This window comes from Corylus avellana, chromosome 2 (assembly GCF_965113065.1).
Source record: "Corylus avellana chromosome 2, dhCorAvel1.hap1.2, whole genome shotgun sequence".
NCBI classification, from domain to species: Eukaryota; Viridiplantae; Streptophyta; class Magnoliopsida; order Fagales; family Betulaceae; genus Corylus; species Corylus avellana.
In genome coordinates this window covers 21,597,627-21,618,060 of record NC_142491.1, presented here as the reverse complement: position 1 = coordinate 21,618,060, position 20,434 = coordinate 21,597,627, and the positions used below count along the sequence as shown (strand labels likewise).

The window sequence follows — 20,434 nt, the reverse complement described above, 5'->3', positions numbered from 1 at the left end:
CCACATACCCAAAAATCGTGGCTTAGGGACATCAGTAACCCATCCAATTAATTTTCCAAATTGCAGGTACTGCAACTACTCGACAGCTTGATCTATTAAACTTGGAAAAACCATAACTCTTTCAATTTAACTCCAAATGACACGAACTTTGGTTTGAAATTTTCCTCATTCCAAAATGCACAACATATCCAAAAATCATAGTAACCCATAACTGTTTGGTACCTCAAAAGTCCCACGAAATTCGGTGCCTCTGTTTGACTGAAATTCCTGTTTTGACACTTGCATCTTCTAAAAATCATAACTCCTTCTCCAAGCATCCAAAAATCATGAAACCACTTTTAAAATCTTCATTTCTCATCATTCTATAAGGTATTAAAACAGTTTTATTTAAGGTCACTCAAATAATTTTCGGCGTCCAAAACAATGTGACTTTTCTTTCAATAACCCACTAAAATTATAACTATCAATTTCCATCATCTTTCACATTAAGTCTATTTACCTAACTCCATATAAATCTTAATAAAATTGCAAATCCTCCTTATCCTTGATAATAAGATCACATTTATTCTAAGTATAAATTTCGGGGTATTACACAAAGAATTAAATCCATAAAAAACAACATGAGAAATTAATGGACTACCTAGGTGCATAAGACAAAAGAAAGAAAATAAAACAATCAAAGTAACATATTTTTATCTTTTTGAAATTTTTTCACAAAAAAAATGCACACGAACGAAAAACAAATGCAAAACAAAAAAAAATGCAATGTAAAGAAAAATAACATGCTCTAGGATTTTCAAAAATAAGCAAAACAACCATTCCTAGACATATTATTTACTCACCTAAATTTAGGTGAGATCACTACCACTCCCCCTCAATGGGTGAATGGTATCAACCTTCTTAATCCAAACTTTCTTCATATTGGGGACAAATGTGTTACTCTTGTCCAAATCATTTAACTGGGTGATAACACCCCTTAGCATGTTGAATAATTCTTCATGACTATTCCTAAAACGAAAATAATCTCTTTTTGACTCATGATTATTCAACTGAAAACAATTAGGGCGAATGTGCCCAATCTTACCACAGTGATGACATGTAGGAATGAACCTTTGAGAAGGTTGGTTCCTTGCAAGGTAAACAAAGTTGGAGTTGCTTTTAGGTAAAAAGTGCTTAACACGAGAGTACTTACATTTCTTACCCTTCTTACCTCTTGAGGTCGCAGTAGCTGTTTTCTTCTTTTTCTTTAAGACTTTTTTTCCTCTTCTTCCTGAGGAGTGAACAGGAACTAGCTTATCTTTATCCAATGGCTCTTCCAAGTTTTCTGTTTCAACAAAAACTTTCTTGGAAGAAGAAGCAAGGTTAGAGGAAGGAGCAATAATCTTGTCAAAATCAATCCCAGATTTATCATAAGTAGATTTTTGGGTATGTAAAATTTTGCCAAGATTATCATTAGAGAATTTTTCCAATAGAGTTTTGGACTCCTTTAATTCATTCTCTAATGACTCAACTTTATTAGCAAGATCATGATTTTCAGATTTCAATGTTTTACACAAATCAAGATAATCACTCAATTCACCAATTAGTTCATCTTTATCATGTTCAGCCTCTCTGAGTTCATTTAGATTCTTGGAATTAATAACTTGTAGCTCAGAGAATTTCAGAAACAACAAATTATAAGTCTCCTGAAGATCAATTTCATTATCAGAATCACAATCAGAATAATACTGTTTATCAGAAGACATAATAGCTTCACAAAAAGAATTATCAGCAGTTTCGAAACAATTAAGAGTTTGGGACATCTAGAAAGTATATAGGATCACACTCAGGAATTTAATCATTTGACAGAGTGAACCCGCTCTGATACCAATTGAAAATTCTAAAACGACTCCAAACAACACCTATCCAAATGTCTAGGTGTTTCACACAAATTAAACAGAAAAAGATCTAACCTAGTAGTTAAAAAATCAACCAAATATAGATATGAAATATGCAATCAAGAACACAGATATTTGGTTATGAAGAGAAAACCATTTAGAGAACTCTCTAAATGTAAAACCTTTCCGGGGCAGCCAAACCTAGGAAATCAATCCACTATAAGAAGAATAAGGAATACAAGAAGGATTACAAAACCTTTGCAATTGACACTTCCTTGCACACGACAAGCGACCCACTTGACTTCTACAGCAGTAGCCATTTCCAGAACATCCGACACAATTCTTCTATATGATTTCCTTTTACCGGAACTCCGATAGACTTCTCAACCGTAGATTTACCAAAGAAAAAAATAAAACTCTAAGAGATTCAATTTAACGCTCACCACATATGATCTCTCTTAGCACAGCCTCCGACGAACTCTCTAGAGGTGAAAATTTGTACCTCTCTCTTCTATAATGATGTATATATATCAGTACATCAAACCCTAGACCTAGGCCCACTAAAAACATGTTTTTGGGCATAATAGGTACGGGGTGTCCGAACAAGTTAATGGGCTGTCCGGACACGGCCTTGTGGAGCAAAAATAAGGTTTCTAGAATTGCGGTCCGGACACGGGAAAGGCCGGTCCGGACCTGGCATGCAATGAGTGAAACAGCATTCTGAAAATGCTGTCCAGTCTTGATCAACAGCTCCGATCGATGGGCGTTTGTGGTCCGATTGAGCTGAAATTTTGTAGAGACATTCATGACACATGAATCTACGTTATGAACGGTGGAGATGTGATTCTGAGCATTCTATATTAGTGTTTGAGCTCATGAACAGTAGCCTCTGCATTTTGGAACTGAATTAAGCCAACACAAGAACTAACAATGCTCATTACAGGTGGGACGTAGTACAGTGTGGAGCAAGTTGTGGGCGCAAAAAATTCCAAATGCCGAAAAGAATTTTTTATGGAGGGCATGTCATGAGATTTTTCCTTCTCAGAGTAACTTACACAAGCGGAAAATTGTAGAAGATCCATTGTGCCCATTATGTGGGAATGCTCCAGAAACGGCTTTACATATTTTATGGGAGTGTCCTTCAGCTATGGATGCTTGGAGTATGGGGTGCCGGAAACTGCAGAAGAAAAGTTCTACAGGGGTCTTATCTTTTCTCCAATCGGTTGAGGATATTTTTATTCTTTGTGCAGAAGCTGAAATTAAGCAATTTATAGGCCTAGCTCGTCGTTTGTGGCTTCGACGAAATGATGTGGTGCATGGTGGCACTATGACCCATCCCACGTTACTGGTTCAACGAACAAAGGTGGCTATAGAAGACTTTGATGCAGCTATCAGGTTGGGAGCAGGGGCGCATGAAGCAAAATCCACAACTGGCCTGAAAAAAAGTAAATTGGGATGCTTCTTTGGCATCTGGAAAAGGCTGGATGGGTTTTGGTGTGTTGGTGTGAGATGAGCAGGGTCTAGTCATTGCAGCTTTGAGTAGAACCTGTGTGGGCAGTTTGGATTCTCTAAAGGCGGAGGCATGGGCAGCTCTTGTGGCGGTCCAATTTTGCAAAAATTTGGGACTTGATCGCCTTCATTTTGAGGGGATGCACAGGGGGTAATAAAGGCCATTAATTCTTCAAACCCGGATTGGAGCAGCATGGGGATGATGGTGGACGATATCAAGCAAGAATTACAGTCTCTTCAACAATGGCAAATGTCTTTTGTTCGCAGGAAGGGTAATCAGGGAGCACATATTTTTTCAAAAATAGCAACTCAAGATTTTATGGATAAGTTATGGCTACATGAGCTACCTGCATGTATTTCTGATCTTTTACAGATGGAGTGATATGCTCCAGTTGGTTTGAATTAATCAATGAGAAGGCAGTTTTTTCTTCAAAAAAAAAAAAAAAAAAACATAGCAATTAAATTTTTTTTATTAATTATTAATTGTTATGGACATGAATTTTCTTCAAACCGGTATGGAGGAAATCTAGATTAAATTTAATGTGCCATTTAAATGTTTATAAACAGTTTGCACTATTTTATATGGGTTGGAAGATATTTCCTCTATACCGGTTTGGACGGAATTTCTGCATGTCCAATTGTTATTAATCGTTAATTTTTATTAAAACTTTTTTTTTATCAAATTTTGTTATTAATTTTTATTAATCGTTCATCATTATTTTGTTATTAATATTTATTAATCGTTAATTTTTTTAAAAAGATTACATAATTTTTTTTTTAACGTGTGAAACAATGGCACGTCAATAAATATTGATGTGTTAAAATGGCACGTCAGTATTTCTTGACGCGGCGGAATGGCACATTAATAATTTATTGACGTGGCATTTTAACACGTCAATAAATATTGACGTGTCATTTTAACACATCAATAAATATTGACGTGTCATTTTGAGACGTCAATATTTATTGACGTGTGATAGTTTACCATGTTACTATATTAAATTATTTAAATATAATTTTTAAAAATTAAATTGAATTTAACTTTAGCAACGTGGCAATATTTGACACGTTGCTATTTCTTGACGCATGGAATATGTGCCACGTCACTAAATATTGACGTGGCACATTCAACACGTCAATAAAATAATTATTGAAGTGCTACTTTTATTGATGTGGCAAAAGGTGGGTTACTGTTTGCCACGTCAAAAACATACCTTTTTTTAGGGTAAATATATCATAAGTCCCTAAGTCAACGCGCCAAAATTAAATAGTTCCAAAGTTTTTTTTTTTCGAAAATTTACTCCATGGGTCAATCAAAATGCCAGAAAAATCCCTGCCGTCAGAATTTGTTAACAGCCATTAGTCTAGGTCAAAACGCACAGTTTTAATTCATTAAAATATTAATTTTTTAAAATTTAAATCTAAAATAAAAAATAAAAAAATTTGAAGCCCACCCGCTGGCCACCCCACCCATTTCACTTCTATTTGAGAAGAACCCAAAGCCTGAATCGATCAGAGAGTGCAAGAAATTCTATGCAAAGCTTGTGGTCTCACGGGCAATCTCAAAAATCCATATCGCAAACAACCTTTTGAGCCTATACGCAAAATGTAATGGTTTAGACCATGCACACCTCCTGTTCGACAAAATGATTCAAAGAACGTGGTGACATGGACTTCGATGATTTCAGCTCATGTTCATGATGGGTCTTTAGGAAAAGCTATGGATATGTTCAAAGGAATGCTTTAAGTGTGTGAGAAACCAAACGGGTTTGCTCATACGTTCCTGTAAGATCTACAAAAGAATCAGATAAGAAACTTGAAAAAACAAAAATCTTCGGCAGCAGAAATCAAACACAAATGAAAATGAAACCAACTGCACAAATCTCCAGCCATAGCCTACATAAGAAAAAAGTCCAAAGATACATTAGCCTCTCTTGGGATAAACCCTTTCCCAAGATTCAGATCCAACTTCAAATCTTGCCCTTTTTGGCTCACCTCCAAAAAACCCCAGAACTTCAAAATGTTTAAAGATGCTCTTAATAAAGCTTGGAGCTCGTGGGTAATTGAATCAAACTTGAATTCACACACTGTAGTGAGCAATCTTCTGAAACTAATTCAGCCTCATCCACAGAACCATCCTTACCCAGAAAATTTGCTTTTGAGCCAACTATCTCTCCCTTCTCGGAAATCCCATCTTCAGCGAATGTGTCCTGTTCTTCTTTCTCCAAGGCCTTTCCAATACCAAAGCTTTCAACAGATTCCTTTTTTAGTTCACCAACAGCCTCTGAATTAAGCGTTTCACAATCCTTGTCGGAAAAAATCCCAGGGGTGGCATTTTCACACATACCTACCGTCGACGCTCCCTCTCTCGGGAATTTTTTTTTTTTTTTTTTTAATTAATTTTAGATTTAATTTTTAAATTAAATTAATAAAAAATTAATATGCTTACGTGGCAAAACGGTACGTTTTGATGGGAATTAACGGGGTTAAAAAATTTTGACGGTAGAAATTTTATTGGCATTTCGATTAACCCAGAAAGTAAATTTTTTTTTAAAAAAACTTAGGAACTATTTAATTTTGGCGCGTTAACTCAGGTACTTATGATATATTTACCCTTTTTTTTATAGTGTCCCCAAACAACCTAAGAGAACCTTTCAAATCTTAAATTGGAGTTAGATCTTCTGTTGTAAACGAAATACACCAGAATCATTAAGTTGCGCATGCATGAATTTATTCCCCCAACAACCTAAAAAAACTTTCAAACCTTAAAAAAAAAAAAAAGAGTAGCTAGACAAGACAAGAATATACGAAATGCCTTTGAGAATGGTAGTATCTGGGAAAGCTTTTTCTAGCAGAGCAAAAGAAGATAATCTTAATGAGATAAGATAACATCATTTGACTTGGAGCAGAGCAAAAGAAGACAACATCATTTGACTTGGAGCATTTCAGGCAGTATGAACATCTAAATTTGCGTAGAATGCATCAAATCAATATAATAATTTCGCAACTCAAAACATAATTAAGTGCTCGTAATAGTCATGGCATACAAGCAACCCTGATGCCTGCTGGCTGCTCTCCCCTCTCCCCCTACATTATTTCGAAGCTTAATATATATTTTAAATGCCTAGTTAGGACAGGGTCAACTATACAGAGGTGAGGTGTTTCATGCATTTCAATTAATTTCTAATATATTATCTCTATAAAAGTAACATTAATAGAACATATTTCCCGCTGTTCCATTAATTGAAGTGGTCGAATTTGGCTGCAATATTTCTAATCTCAGCAAATTTAAGTGGTTAAGTAATGGCCGGTTCAACCACTGAATAAAAGATCGTCACCCTATGTTGAAGATTTACCAACTCTTATGTGATTGTGGGGAAAAAAAAAAACATGTCTTACAGGCTCCATCTAGTGAAAAACATGGACCGGTTCATTCACTTCCGGCTATAAATAGATATGTTCCCATGCAACATCTCTCACTTCTCACAAAACCAAGAATTCACATAATACAGAAGAAGGATGAAAGGGTTTCCTAATTGCCTTGTAGCTTTGGCACTCATGGCTTTGGCATGCTCCATTGCCTCTGCCTATGACCCAGCTCCTCTGCAAGACTTTTGTGTTGCACTTAACAGTACAGCTGATGCTGGTATCTACACCTTCTTCTTCTTGATTGTTTGGATCTACGTATATCAATTGAATTATGCTAGGAGGATTACTTAAATATGTAAGTGTCTTGTGATATTAACGAACTTTTTACTTTTTTATTTTTTACTTTTTTCTGCAGTATTTGTGAATGGAAAGTTCTGCAAGGACCCAAAGCTTGTCACTGCCAACGATTTCTTCTTTCCGGGGTTAAACACTCCTAGAAGCACCGCAAGTCAACTCGGGTCGAATGTCACTCTTTTGGACGTGTCCAAAATACCTGGCCTCAACACACTAGGCGTATCCCTAGCCCGCATAGACTTTGCACCATACGGCCTAAATCCACCTCACACTCACCCTCGTGCCACGGAGATTCTAGTAGTCGTAGAGGGTACTCTATTCGTTGGCTTTGTGACATCCAACCCGGATAACCGCCTCATCACCAAAACTCTATACCCGGGAGATGTCTTTGTCTTCCCAATTGGTCTCATTCACTTTCAGTTTAATGTTGGAAACACGAATGCTGTATCTTTCTCCGGTCTTGGCAGCCAGAATCCTGGGCTCATCGTCATAGCAAAGAACGTTTTTGGAGCCAATCCTCCTATCAATCCGGATGTTCTCATCAAGGCCTTCCAATTAGAGAAGAATGTGGTTGACGATCTTCAGAAAAAGTTTGCAGCATAATAATTAGAGAACTATATGTAATGGCCACCATGAACCGTTAGACCTAACGGTTTGAATAAAGTACTTTTCCATGTTTCCCTTCTTGTAAGGAGATGGCAATATATAATAATAATGGAATAAAATGGTTGCTTATGTACTCTCCTGTTATTTGATTTTTTCGACATATTGCATGCATGGAAACTAAGGTTAATTGATTGGTGTCATTTTTTTCATTAATGAATAGTGTTCTTTAAAAAATGACATTAATGGCCAGTTTTTTTTACTGGTAGAGTGAGTGCACGATTAAACTTAATAAAATTTTGAATCCACAAAGTGTTTGAAATTTCACTTTTATCTTATAATTTCTTGATACATGCCCTTCACCTTCCTATTTTCTAAAAAAAATAAATTAACATACATTGAAATAAATAAATAATAAAATAGGATTCTGAAAAACGCTTAACAACTCCAAAAACTTGTTTATCACAATTTACACGGAATTAATACTATGAAGCAAAAATAATTCAATCACCAAATTATATAAAGCAATAAAGAGGCAGACACAAATATTTTGGATATGAAGAGGAAACCTTTTAGAAACCAATCTAAAAGTAAAACCTCTCTGGGGTAGCCAAATCCAAGAAATCACTATCAAAAGATTATCCAAATATTACAGACACTAGGAACACTTACAACCCTTTGCAAGATCTTGGCTCTGTAAGATTGACAAGCATACAACTTTTCTCCTTACTCACAATCTTCTTCAACGTGATTCTCCTTTACCGGACCCTTCCGATACACTTTTCAACCATAGATTTATCAAAGGAATAACTCAAACTCTAAGAAATTCAATTTAAAGCTCACCACATATGATCTCTCTTAGTACTGCCTCTGATGAACTCTTTGGGGGTGAAAATTCGCGTCTCTCTCTTTCTATAGAGGTGTATTTATAATAGTCCAACAATCCCTAGACCTTGGACACTGTTTGAAATCATTTAAAATTGTTACAGGTATGGGGTGTCTAATTTCAAAAGGATAATGAAAAAGCAGGCAGAGCCTTTGCCTTCGAAGAACCTAATGGGGACAATGGTTGGTGTAGCCTTGGAGGTGGCGCTTACTGTTTGTCTGTAATCTATTAGGGAGAAGGTGGAAGAGGATTTGTTTGGTTTGTTTTGCTTGGCAGATGGATTTTTCACGAGAAAGTTTTCTTGTTATTAGTGTTTTTGGTTTTCTCCCTAGAAATCTTAGATCTAAGGCAGAAGGAATTGTTTTCCAAGGCTTTTTACGGTGGTGGAAGGAACAAAAATGGCAAAGACTGAATCTCAGATGGAGGACGATCTCACAAGGATGTGGGGTAATTTTTCCTTGTCGAAGGTGGAGTGCGAGGAACTGGAGATACAGAATCAGACTTGGGAGGCAGGAGTGCATCAAGGAAAAAATTGTGTAGTGGGAAAACTGATTGCTGATCACCTGGTTAGTAAGGAAATCATACGAACCACACTTTTACGTGGGTGGAAGCCCTCTGGAACACCTTCTTTCAAAGTCCTTGGAGACAACCTTTTTCTAGTGGACTTTGTGACGGGAAGAGACAAGCAAAGAGTGTTGGAGGGACGCCCCTGGGTTTTTGAAGGGAGTTTATTTGTAATCAAGGATTTCGATGGATTGACCCCCTCTTCGAAGTTCCTTTTCGACAAAGCAGCTTTTTGGGTCCGAATGTATAACCTTCCCTTGGCTTGTATGAGCATGGTGTTTGGGCAACAAATCGGATCGTCAATGGGGCATGTGGAAGAGGTGGATGTGGATGATGGAGGAATGGGATGGGGCGAATCTTTACGGGTTAAGATCACCCTAGATCTACATAAACCCTTATTAAGAGGAAGGAAGCTGAAGGTTAATGGGGCGTCCATGTTGATAGGTTTCCAATATGAGCGGCTCCCCAAGTTTTGTTTTGACTGTGGTATGATCAAGCACAGGGCAACAAGATGTGAGGCGAGAAGAGGTGCCAAAAAAACAAAATGCAACCACTGAGTTTGGACCTTGGATGTGCGCATCATCCCCAAAACGGAATTTCGGAGGTAGGCTCAGGCAACGGGATGATAGAAGAGACCCTCCCCAACGTGACAATGGTCGGGGAAGGTATGATCATGGGCGGAGGCAGACCCCGGGTAGGAAACGACCACCTAGTAGAAGTCATGAGGAGGAGGGGGAGTTTTCTGACATGGCGGAGCACTGAACGGGGTCACCTTTGGAAAGTAATCTACGAGGCCAAAAGTTTCCTTGTAGAGGCCAAACATCCGGTACCAAAACATGCGACGATCCCATTAATGCTGACCTGCGACCCGAAAATCATGGAGTTTTGAATGGAGAAAATCTCAGGGAGAATCCTGGGCGATTGGATACGGAAATGGAGGAGCTTAATAATCCAGCTAATAATGACAAGCTCAATAGGGAAAGTGTGGGGAACACTAATGGAGGGAATTTTAATGCATTCCTAAATGAGTTGGCTCACATGCAGGTGTAGGGGACTACGTTAATGCAGGAAGGGCGGGGGACAGCCAAAATCAATAGCCAAACGGAATGTGATGTGGGAGGTAAAAATGAAAGGGGCAATTTTTTTATCATGGCTGATGTGGAGAAAAAAATGAAAGACACTTTTTGTGGGGAAAATATTGACAAGAGATGGGCCAATGACAATTCCTAGACATGATGGAATAGGGAGACGCAGGTGTCAAAAAATGTGAAGTCTGGTGGAGAATTTCCAGGGAAACGGAAAGTACGAGATTTCAACGAAGGAGGGGAGCAGATGGCGAAAAAAGGATGTGCTAAAGGGGGACATTGTTACAGGCCCAGTGGGGGGGGCTCCACGTGAAGAAAAAATTGGATTGGGGATGGCGGAAGTTGCTAAGCAGCTCCGCCGACCGCAATGAGAATTAAGAGCTAGAACTACCGAGGGCTTAGGAACCCTTGGACAGTTCGAGAGCTTCGCCGCCTGGTGAAGGATAAGAAGCCCCTTGTAGTTTTTTTAATGGAAACTAAACTACAAGTTCATAGAATGGAACGTATGAGAATTCAATTGGGTTTTGATCATTTGTTTGTGGTGGACTGTGTAGGTCGAAGTGGGGGATTGGCATTACTCTAGATGAACGAGGCTGGGGTGGAAATCCAGAATTTTAGTCGGCCTCACATAAATGCAACGGCGTCTATCCCCAACTGACCCGCTTTGGAAGGTGACGGGATTTTATGGCGTGCCAATAGCTTGCAAGTGTTGGGAAGCATGGAGTTTGTTGCTACATATTGGCCGGATGGACTCAATCCCTTGGTTTGTCTCAGCGATTTCAATGAAATCCTGTGTTCAGTTGAAAAAGTTGGAGGCAATGGACATCAAAGGGGATTAATGGAGGCCTTTCAAAGTACTCTCGAGGAGTGCGGTCTCTCGGACTTAGGATACACGGGGCCCAAATTCACATGGAACAACTGTCGGGAGGGGAACGAATTTATAAAGGAAAGACTGGACAGGGTTGTTGCAAATCGTGAGTGGTGTGACTTGTTCTAGGACCTAGAAATCTCGGTAGGGGCAGCTATATGCTCTGACCACACACCAATTTTCCTGACTTTGATGGGCAGTGCTGGTCGAGAACGAACACCATGCCAGTTTCGGTTTGAAGCGGGCTGGGAGTTGGAAACTTGATGCAGGGACATTATTGAGCAGAGTTGGCAGGGGAATTTCTCACGTGAAGACCCATGGATTACTCAATTGCAAAACATCTTTATTGAGATGGCGACGAAATGTAGTGGGTAAGCCGGCTAAACTTTATGCTGAAAAAAGCCACCGGCTGGCTGAGATACTGGGCGAGGAGACTGTACCTGATGGGAATGAAGCCGCCATGATCCAAAAAGAGCTTCAATTGCTGCTGGAGCAAGAAGATATAAAATGGAGACAACGAGCAAAAATTAACTGGTTGAAATTCGGAGATCAAAATACAAAGTTCTACCATGCTTGTGCAAACCAGCGTCGGAGGTCCAATAAAATCACCCATATTCATGATGAGAGGGGCGGTTTATGGAAAATCGATGCGGAGGTTGGGAGGGCATTTGTCAATTATTTTGAAAATCTCTTCTCAACAGGGGGAAACGTGGATTATGGGGAGTGTATGGAGGCTTTGGAGGGAAGAATCACGGAACCCATGAACGAGCTCTTAGTGGGCCCTTTCTCAGTGGAGGAGATTCGGAATGCTTTATTTCAAATGTCCCCTTTGAAAGCTCCCGGACCGGACGGGTTTAACACGGGTTTCTTCCAGGAGAATTGGGACATTGTGGGCCCCGAGGTTTGTAAAGCTATTCTATTTTCCCTTAATAATGCCATAATTGATAGTGAGCTGAATTTTACCTTGATTGCCCTTATCCCAAAGGTTAAAAATCTGTCGTGTGTGACTGAATTTCGACCTATTAGTCTGTGCAATGTGCTATATAAAATAATCTCTAAGGTGCTGGCAAATCGCCTAAAGGTTATTTTACCACAAATTATCTCCCAGACCAATAGTGCTTTTATACCTGGGAGATTAATTACAAACAACGTTTTGGCTGCATACGAGACCCTTCACACCATGCACTCTCTTTTGGGGGGGGGGGGGGGGGGGGGAAGAAGGGGTATATGGTGGTCAAAATTGACATGAGCAAGGTCTATGATAGGGTCGAATGGGGTTTTCTAGAGGCAGTAATGATACGTATGGGGTTTGCCCCTACATGGACAAAAATTATCATGAGATGTGTTTCAACAGTAAACTATGCAGTGGTGGTGAATGGGTACCAACTGGGAGAATTATTCCAACTCGGGGTATTCGTCAGGATGACCCTATTTCACCATATTTATTCCTTATTTGTGCAGAAGTGTTGAGTTCTATGCTAGCATGAGCCGATCGAGAAAGGAAGTTGGAGGGGGTTCCTACTTCGGTGAGAGGCCCTCGCCTTAATCATCTTTTTTTCGCTGATGATAGTTTACTATTTTGCAGAGTAGATATTGAGCATTGGAACAGTCTGACAACCTTGCTAAATAAGTATGAAAGTGCTTCGGGACAGCGCTTAAACCCATCGAAGACGGCTATATATTTTAGCCGTAATACACTTCAGACTACTAAGGAGGAAGTACTTGGTGTGGCAGGGATTTCAAGTACTCACAGATATGATACCTATTTAGGCTTACCGGCTTTGGTGGGTAAATTGCGCACGAAAGAATTCAAGGGTATCATTGATAGGGTATGAAAAAGACTACAAGACTGGAAGCTAAAGTTTCTGTCTCAAGCTGGGAGGGAAATATTGCTCAAGGCGGTGATACAAGCCATCCCGACTTATTCTATAAGTGTCTTTATGTTCCCTAAGGCTTTGTGTTCCAAGATTAACTCTTTAATGCAAACGTTTTGGTGGGGCGATGATCGAATACACTGGAAAAGTTGGGGCAAAATGGGAGTTTCGAAAGCAAGTGGCGGTATGGGCTTTCGTGACTTCCACTGTTTCAATAAGGCACTCCTTGCGAAGCAATGTTGGAGGTTATGGCACACTCTGGATAGCCTAGCTTCAAAAATCATGCAGGCAAAATATTATGACAATAGCTCTATTTTGGAAGCTAAGTTAGGCTCAAAACCTTCTTTTGCATGGAGGAGCATTTTGGGCTCACGTGAGTTATTGAAGGAAGGATTATTTTGGTGAATAGGGAATGGGGAACAAACGAAGATATGGGGGACCAAATGGGTTCCCATCCCGACAACTTATACTATCCAATCTCCTCCACGGTTCATTGACCTGGATGCCCAAGTGTGTGAACCCATATACCAGGATACGCACGACTGGAATAAGGGATTACTTGAGACAATTTTTCTCGCTGAAGAGGTTTCAGCAATTTTATCAATTCCACTGAGTTGTACAAATCGGCAGGATGTTGCGATATGGAGAGGGACGGTGCAGGGTGTTTTTACTGTCAAAAGTGCCTATCACATTGCGAAGAATATGGAGAAATAGCAGCAAGCCTCCTGTTCAAAACTCACTGCAGCCAGGGGGGTGTGGGGCCTCATATGGAAATTAAAAATACCTACTGCAGACAAGAATTTTCTTTGGCGAGCCTGCCATGAGATCCTTTTGACGAAGAGAAGCCTGGTTCAACGCAAGATTCTCTCTGATGCCTCATGTCCTTTATGTTTTTTGGAGGATGAAACATGTCTTCATGCATTGTGGGACTGCCCTGCGGCACGGGATGCATGGGGTGCGAGCCTGAAGAAATTCTAGAAATACTCATTGGGCGGACCAACGTTTAGTCAGCTGGTGGAGGAGACTTTTAATAAATGTGACGATGAGGAGATATGTTTTTTTGTGGGGCTGGCTAAACGATTATGGTTCCGTAGGAATGAGGTTGTGCATGGGGGACCCTTCACCCACCCCAATGTTTTAGTCCAACAAGCTCTAACTTTTCGCCTGGAATATATTGAGGCCAATGCTATAGTACCCCGTCCAGTGGCGGAGAGAAGAGGGGGTGACCTGGGGGCGGTCGCCCCTGGTAAAAAAAAAATTAAAAAAAAATTTTTAAGTAATTTTTTGGCATAAATTGTTTACTGCCCCAGGTAAAAAAAAAAAAAAAAAAAAAAACCTCCTCCATCTGTTTCGGTTTCTTGGTTTCGTATTAAAAAAAAGAAGTCAAGAAATTTAATGTTTATTTATCAATATTTGGCATTTTCTTGTCATAATCCAAGTACCCAACCGAGTAAGTTGAGAGTAAAGCTTATAATTAAAGCCATTAACGCCTTGATTTGTCTTTGTTATAATTTAAGCTTTTTAATTGAGATATATCTCTCATTTTCATCATTTTGTTTATCTTATTCTAAAACAATATTGCTATTTTTTTTTTGTGTGTTTTTTATACTTTGGGATTTTGTCAAGCATCGATGAGTTTCAGAAGATTATTGCTAATCTTAGATTTGTTCTTTTTATTAATTCATTTTAGGCTAATAGCTATCAGAATATGCTAATAATTTTATTATAATATCATTAGAGTATGAGAAGTAAACAATTATTAAAACAATACTTCGTAACAAAATGGAAGATGAATTTCTTGAAGATAATTTACTTGTCTACATTGAAAGGGAAATTGCTGAAAGCTTCGATTCAGATTTGATACTTGATGATTTTGTTTTTCTAAGACCGCATAGAATGCAATTTTAGGCACTTTGTATTTTGTATTTTCCTTTACTTTTATACTAGTGCCTACATGGTAACTAATATATCAATTTAGCATATAAATATGCTTTTTGTGATACATATATTGTGGTATAATTTTTTTTTTATTGTATTTATCATATTATAATAAAAATATAATATATAAAGAAAAATTTTTTTTATCATTATATTTTATTATTTTATTGACGCCCCTGGTAGAATTAAGTCCTGGATCCGCCTCTGACCCCGTCAACACAGTGTGGAAACTATTACCAGGTGGGAGGCTCCAGATCAGGGTGTTTGGAAACTGAATTGGGATGTGGCTTTATGTTCCAAGCGCGGCATAGCTGGGATGGGAGTGGTGATTCGCAACTCAAATAGGGAAGTAGCGGCTGTGCGGTGCGTGATAAAACAGGGGCTCACTGACCCTTTGGTTGCAGAAGCATGGGCGGGTGTTCAAGCGTTAATCTTTGGGAGGGAGTTGGAGTTGAGCCACATTGTGCTGGAAGGTGACGCGAAGATAGTTGTGGATGCCCTCATCCTTGACGAGCCCAACTGGAGTAAGATAGGCCATTAGATTGATGATATGAAGATTTTGTTGGAAGAATTCCCGCAATGGTTAGCTCGGGCAGTGGGACGTGCAGCGAATAATGCTGCTCATGTTATTGCCCGAATGGCTGTTAGGGAAAATATAGAGAGAACGTGGTGTTAGGAAATTAATCCTATTTCCCAAGACCCGTGAGATGCGAAAAATAAAAAAAAATGCGGAATAATAAAGATAAGCAATCACACACGACACAAAGATTTAAGTGGTTCGGCTTAACAAGCCTACATCCACTGGCAGAGACGACCCAGAGAAAATTCACTATCAAAAGATGAGTACAAGAGAGTAACAGGGTGAGAAAACCACTCAAACTCAAAGCCCCAAATACACCCAATTCTCACTTTGCCCAAAGGAGAATAATAACAAAAGGGGAAAAGAAGACACTCTCTTTCTTGCTCTCACTTTTTTTCTTTCTATTATTGGCTCACCAAAACACAAAGCAAATATTACTTTGTTTTTTCTCTGTGTGTTTATGTGCTGTGGACACCCCTTTATATAGGACATAAAAGTTGGCTAAGCAAGGCTCCTCCAATTCCAAATTGTAGAAGGACTTCAAGTCCAAGTCATGCTCTAAAAGGAAAACCAATTCCAAGAGCAACTAGGAATACAAACTTGAGCCAAAAAGGATCCTCTTTTAATGATGCTGGGTCCCACCAACTTTATGGTGAAAGTCACAAAACTCCAACACGTGGAGGGGTTGTTACACGGAATGTATTCATGATATTCTTATGGAGGAGTGTTCTACTCCTTCCTCCGATTGATTTAATAAAGCGATCATGATATTATCTTCAAGAAAAAAAAAAAAAAAGGTACGGGGTGTTCGGACAAGGTAAGTGCATGTCGGGACAGGGCCTTGCGAGCAAGCAAAAGCATGCTTGCTGGAATTGGTGTCCGGACAGCCTAGCAGCATATTCGGACACCCCCTACAGAGGAGTGTAATTGGACATTCTGTCAGTCCTTGATCAACATCTTTGATTGATAAGTGTTTGTGGTCCGATTGAGTTGAAACTTTGCGAGGACGTTCATGACACATGAATCCACATTATGAATGGAGGAGATTGGATTTTGAGCATTCTATATCAATGTTTGAGCCCGTGGACAGTAACCTTTACATTTTGAAACCGAATTAAGCCAACAAAAATACTAACAGATTCAAAAGGTTGCTAGTATTATAGCAGTTAGTGAATGAACCGGTATGTGTTTTTCACCAGATGGAGCCTGTAAGGCTGCAAGACTTGGTAAGTTATCGATTTTTTATTTGTCCACTTAATTTGCACGTTTAGAAATTTAGCCAAATCCGACCACTTCAATTAATGGAACAGTGCAGTTCTATTGTTCTAATGTAGCTTTCTCCCACCTTTTATAACAAAAAATATTACTTAAACAAGAATATATATATATATATATATAAAAGAGCCACGAACCCTGTCGTTTAGTTAAATTCCAGGGAAGTCTTCCAATAACACCATGATAAATTCCTCCAACGACCAGGTTTGAGCAGAAATATAATTAACAATATTCTGTCATGATGTTTCATACGCGGAATGTTTTTTACACTTTAGGTTGAATTTTTATTTGATGAATAATATTGATGAGTCATTCACCCTGTTATGTCATTAAAAAACTTCAGATATTTTCATCCTTTTTTGTTTTTTTGTATTGTGATTGTGCTCAATTATTTATATATGTTACATTGTTACTGCATGTTTCTGCCTGCTGTTGTTAATCTGTTCTACACGCAACCACTCAGTCAATTCATGATGTTTCGATTAAGAAATATTTTGTTTATAAATTCAGAAGTTCATAGTTTAATGATTTGATATTTCAAAATGCAGTTGACCCATTCAGGAACAACTTAATGATTTAAAATCGTCCTAAGGTCGTACTATATTTTATTGTTCCTTGTGTGAGTAACAAATACTTTCTAACTCCAACCTGTAAAATCGGAATAGTAAGAATCTTCTATATATATATATATATATATATATATATATATAAATATTTGTTATTTATCTTTCACCTATTTCTTACCTATCTCCATATAAGAATTGACAAATCTATCAGTGAATATGTGGGACTACATATAGGTCTCACATATTCAATCATAGATTTACCAAAAAGATGAATAAGAAATGGATATATAAGAGATTGTATGATTTTATTATTTTGGTTGATTTAGAGAGCACACTGAAATTGTTTCTGTTTTGGGATTTGTTTTATATTTAATTTTTGAAAAATAAAAACTTATTTTATTTTATTTTTAAATTTTTTCACGACCTTAGCGGCGAACCCATATGTTGCCGCTATTGATAGATCATTAGTGGCGACCAAAGTATCACTGCTAATTAATGATCATAGCTAGAAGTGTTTCCACTAGGGATAGATCATTAATTAGCTGCGATAGAAGTTTCGTTGCTAGATGTGTCGTCGCTAGTAATAGATCATCAACTGTTACATATGGTTTCAGTTCTATAGTTTTTAGAGGTGATATTTCTTGTTGCTGTCGAGTGATGATTAGCAGCGACCCAACAAGTAGTTGCTACTGATCATTAGCCACGCACCATCAGTTGTGACCACATTTGCAGTGATATGTCGCCGCTATTGAAAAATTGTGGCGATAAAGTGCTCATTAGCATAATAGTAGTGACAAGTACTAGTCGCTACTAATGAGCAAGTTTCTTGTAGTGTATTAGCATCTGGCATTAGCATTGGGGGCGTTCTAAGTCAAGAGAGGTGTCCGATCACCTTTTTCAGTGAAATGTAATTGGGTTCCAAAAGAACTATTCCATCTGTTAAGGGTGACATGAACCCATCTATTTGCTAGTGGGCCCGTGAGGTGGCTTCTCCTAGTTGGCTTTGTAGTAGGAGTATTGTTTCACCGACTCTTTCTCCAAGTCCTCCTAGGTGTAGGAGTTTGAGATTGACTTGGAGAAGGTTTTAGTCCACCTTGCTTTTGGATTTCCTTTGACCGACTTTGAGCCTTATAAAAGGCATGCTTCAGCTTGGTTTTAATGTATGCCAAGCCAAATAGCTTTGTGTGTGCCAAAAACCTGAAGCACCAAAGGGAAGAGAAAAAAGAGAGAATTTGAGAGAAGGAGGTACAAGGGCAGCAAGAGTGTTTTCTTCTTGGTGGTTTTTTGGAGGAGCCAAAAACAAGTGATTAGAAGAAAAAGGGTGCTGCAGAGTGAGAGAAGAAAATAGATATCAGCCGCCATCTGTTCCAGCAAAAGAAGAGTTTGTACATCTGTCTTTTGTATTCTATTTTATGAATAATCTCTCTTGTGTGATAGTGAGATTTTGGTGTATTGGGGCTTTGGGATCTGAGTGATTTTCTCTCTACTATTTTTGTACTCCATCTTTTGATAATGGATTTTCTCCGGGTCGTCTCCGCCAGTGGATGTAGGCTTGTTAAGCCGAACCACTTAAATCTTTGTGTCGTGTGTGATTGCTTATCTTTGTTATTCCGCATTCTTCTTATTTTTCGCATCTCACGGGTCTTGGGAAATAGGATTAATTTCCTAACAACTGGTATCAGAGCTGTTGGTTCGAGTGGGAGCGATGGCAGGTGAAGAAGGAAAGATGGGAATCGAGAAATTCGACGGCAAAGATTTTGGGTTTTGGAAGGTACAGATTGAAGATATTCTTTATGGCAAGGATCTTCATCAACCTCTTTTGGAAGAACAACCCGACGACATGGATGATAGCGAGTGGGCTCTGGTTGATCGTAAAGCCCTAGCAGTTATCAGGTTATCACTGTCAAAATCAGTTGCAGACAACGTTGTAAAGGAGAAGACAGCAGCAGGTCTAATGACGGCTTTGTCAAGCATGTATGAGAAGCCGTCGGCTAACAACAAGGTGCATCTAATGAAGAAATTGTTCAACCTAAAGATGGCGGAAGGAGCTTCGGTGGCACATCATCTCAATGAGTTCAACACCATCACAAATCAATTGTCCTCGGTAGAAATTAATTTTGATGATGAGGTTCGCGTGTTGATCGTCTTGGCATCTTTGCCAAATAGCTGGGAAGCAGTGAGGATGGCTGTGAGTAACTCTGTAGGAAAGAGTAAACTAAGCTATGAAGACGTTAGAGATTTGATTCTCAGTGAAGAGGTTCGCAGAAAAGATGCGGGTGAAGCCTCTTGTTCTGGTGCTGCTTTAAACCTCGAGACTCGGGGTAGAGGACAAGATAGAAACTCTGGTCAAGGCAGATCAAATTTCAGAAAAGGGAGAAGCAAATTCAGATTCGGCCAACAACCTGAGTGTTGGAACTGTGGCAAGACTGGTCACTACAAGAAGAATTGCAGGGAACTGCAGAAGGAGACTGAGAATGATTATGTAGAAGTATATGATGCCCTACTTCTATCTGTTGATAGTCCCCTTGATTCTTGGGTCTTAGACTCAGGAGTATCTTTTCATACGACAGCGATCCGTGAAATTCTCGTGAACTATGTTGGTGGAGATTTCGGGAAGGTGTATTTGGCTGACGGAATGGCGCTGGATGTTGTGGGCCTAGGCGATGTTCGCATTAGAGTTCACAATGACTCGGTATGGAAGCTACAGAAGGTCAGGCATGTTCTGGAGCTGAAAAAGAATCTGATTTCAGTGGGACATCTTGATGAGGAAGGACATTCAATTCATTTCCACGGTGGAAAGTGGAAGGTCAGCAAGGGAGCTAGGATTTTGGCTCATGGTCATAAGACGGGTACTCTCTATATGACGACGAACAGCAAGGATACAGTTGCTGTTGCAGATACGGATGCTGACTCAAAACTATGGCACCTAAGGCTTGGGCACATGAGTGAGAAAGAGATGAAGGTACTTATGTCAAAAGGGAAACTACTGGGGTTAAAGTCAGTTGAGTCTGATTTGTGTAAAGGCTGCATCCTAGGGAAGCAGAAGAAGGTGAGTTTCACGGAAGTTGGCAAATCACCTAAGCTTG

General features: G+C 39.1%; 2 protein-coding genes across 2 annotated transcripts; both read left to right on the top strand.

Annotated features, from left to right (window-relative positions):
- The first annotated feature begins 6,905 nt into the window (after positions 1 to 6,905).
- Positions 6,906 to 7,712, top strand: LOC132169109 (germin-like protein subfamily 1 member 13). The gene is made up of 2 exons (XM_059580195.2): positions 6,906 to 7,032; positions 7,171 to 7,712. Exons 1-2 carry the CDS (start codon positions 6,906 to 6,908, stop codon positions 7,710 to 7,712), a joined length of 669 nt encoding a protein of 222 aa, XP_059436178.1.
- A 3,253-nt stretch (positions 7,713 to 10,965) lies between these two features.
- Positions 10,966 to 15,468, top strand: LOC148587478 (uncharacterized). Its single transcript, XM_088512637.1, has 3 exons — positions 10,966 to 11,221; positions 11,316 to 12,114; positions 15,168 to 15,468. The coding sequence occupies exons 1-3, from the start codon at positions 10,966 to 10,968 to the stop codon at positions 15,466 to 15,468; spliced, it is 1,356 nt and encodes a 451-aa protein (XP_088368763.1).
- Positions 15,469 to 20,434: the final 4,966 nt, after the last annotated feature.

What these genes read in the sequence shown, in the direction of transcription:
- LOC132169109 (XM_059580195.2), top strand. Translation starts at nt 6,906, where the DNA reads ATGAAAGGGTTTCCTAATTGCCTTGTAGCTTTGGCACTCATGGCTTTG. An exon ending in TAACAGTACAGCTGATGCTG is followed by an intron (nt 7,033 to 7,170) that starts GTATCTACACCT and finishes TTTTTTCTGCAG; the next exon opens with TATTTGTGAATGGAAAGTTC.
- LOC148587478 (XM_088512637.1), top strand. Translation starts at nt 10,966, where the DNA reads ATGGAGTTTGTTGCTACATATTGGCCGGATGGACTCAATCCCTTGGTT. An exon ending in GGACAGGGTTGTTGCAAATC is followed by an intron (nt 11,222 to 11,315) that starts GTGAGTGGTGTG and finishes TTTGATGGGCAG; the next exon opens with TGCTGGTCGAGAACGAACAC. An exon ending in CCAAAGGTTAAAAATCTGTC is followed by an intron (nt 12,115 to 15,167) that starts GTGTGTGACTGA and finishes AACTATTACCAG; the next exon opens with GTGGGAGGCTCCAGATCAGG.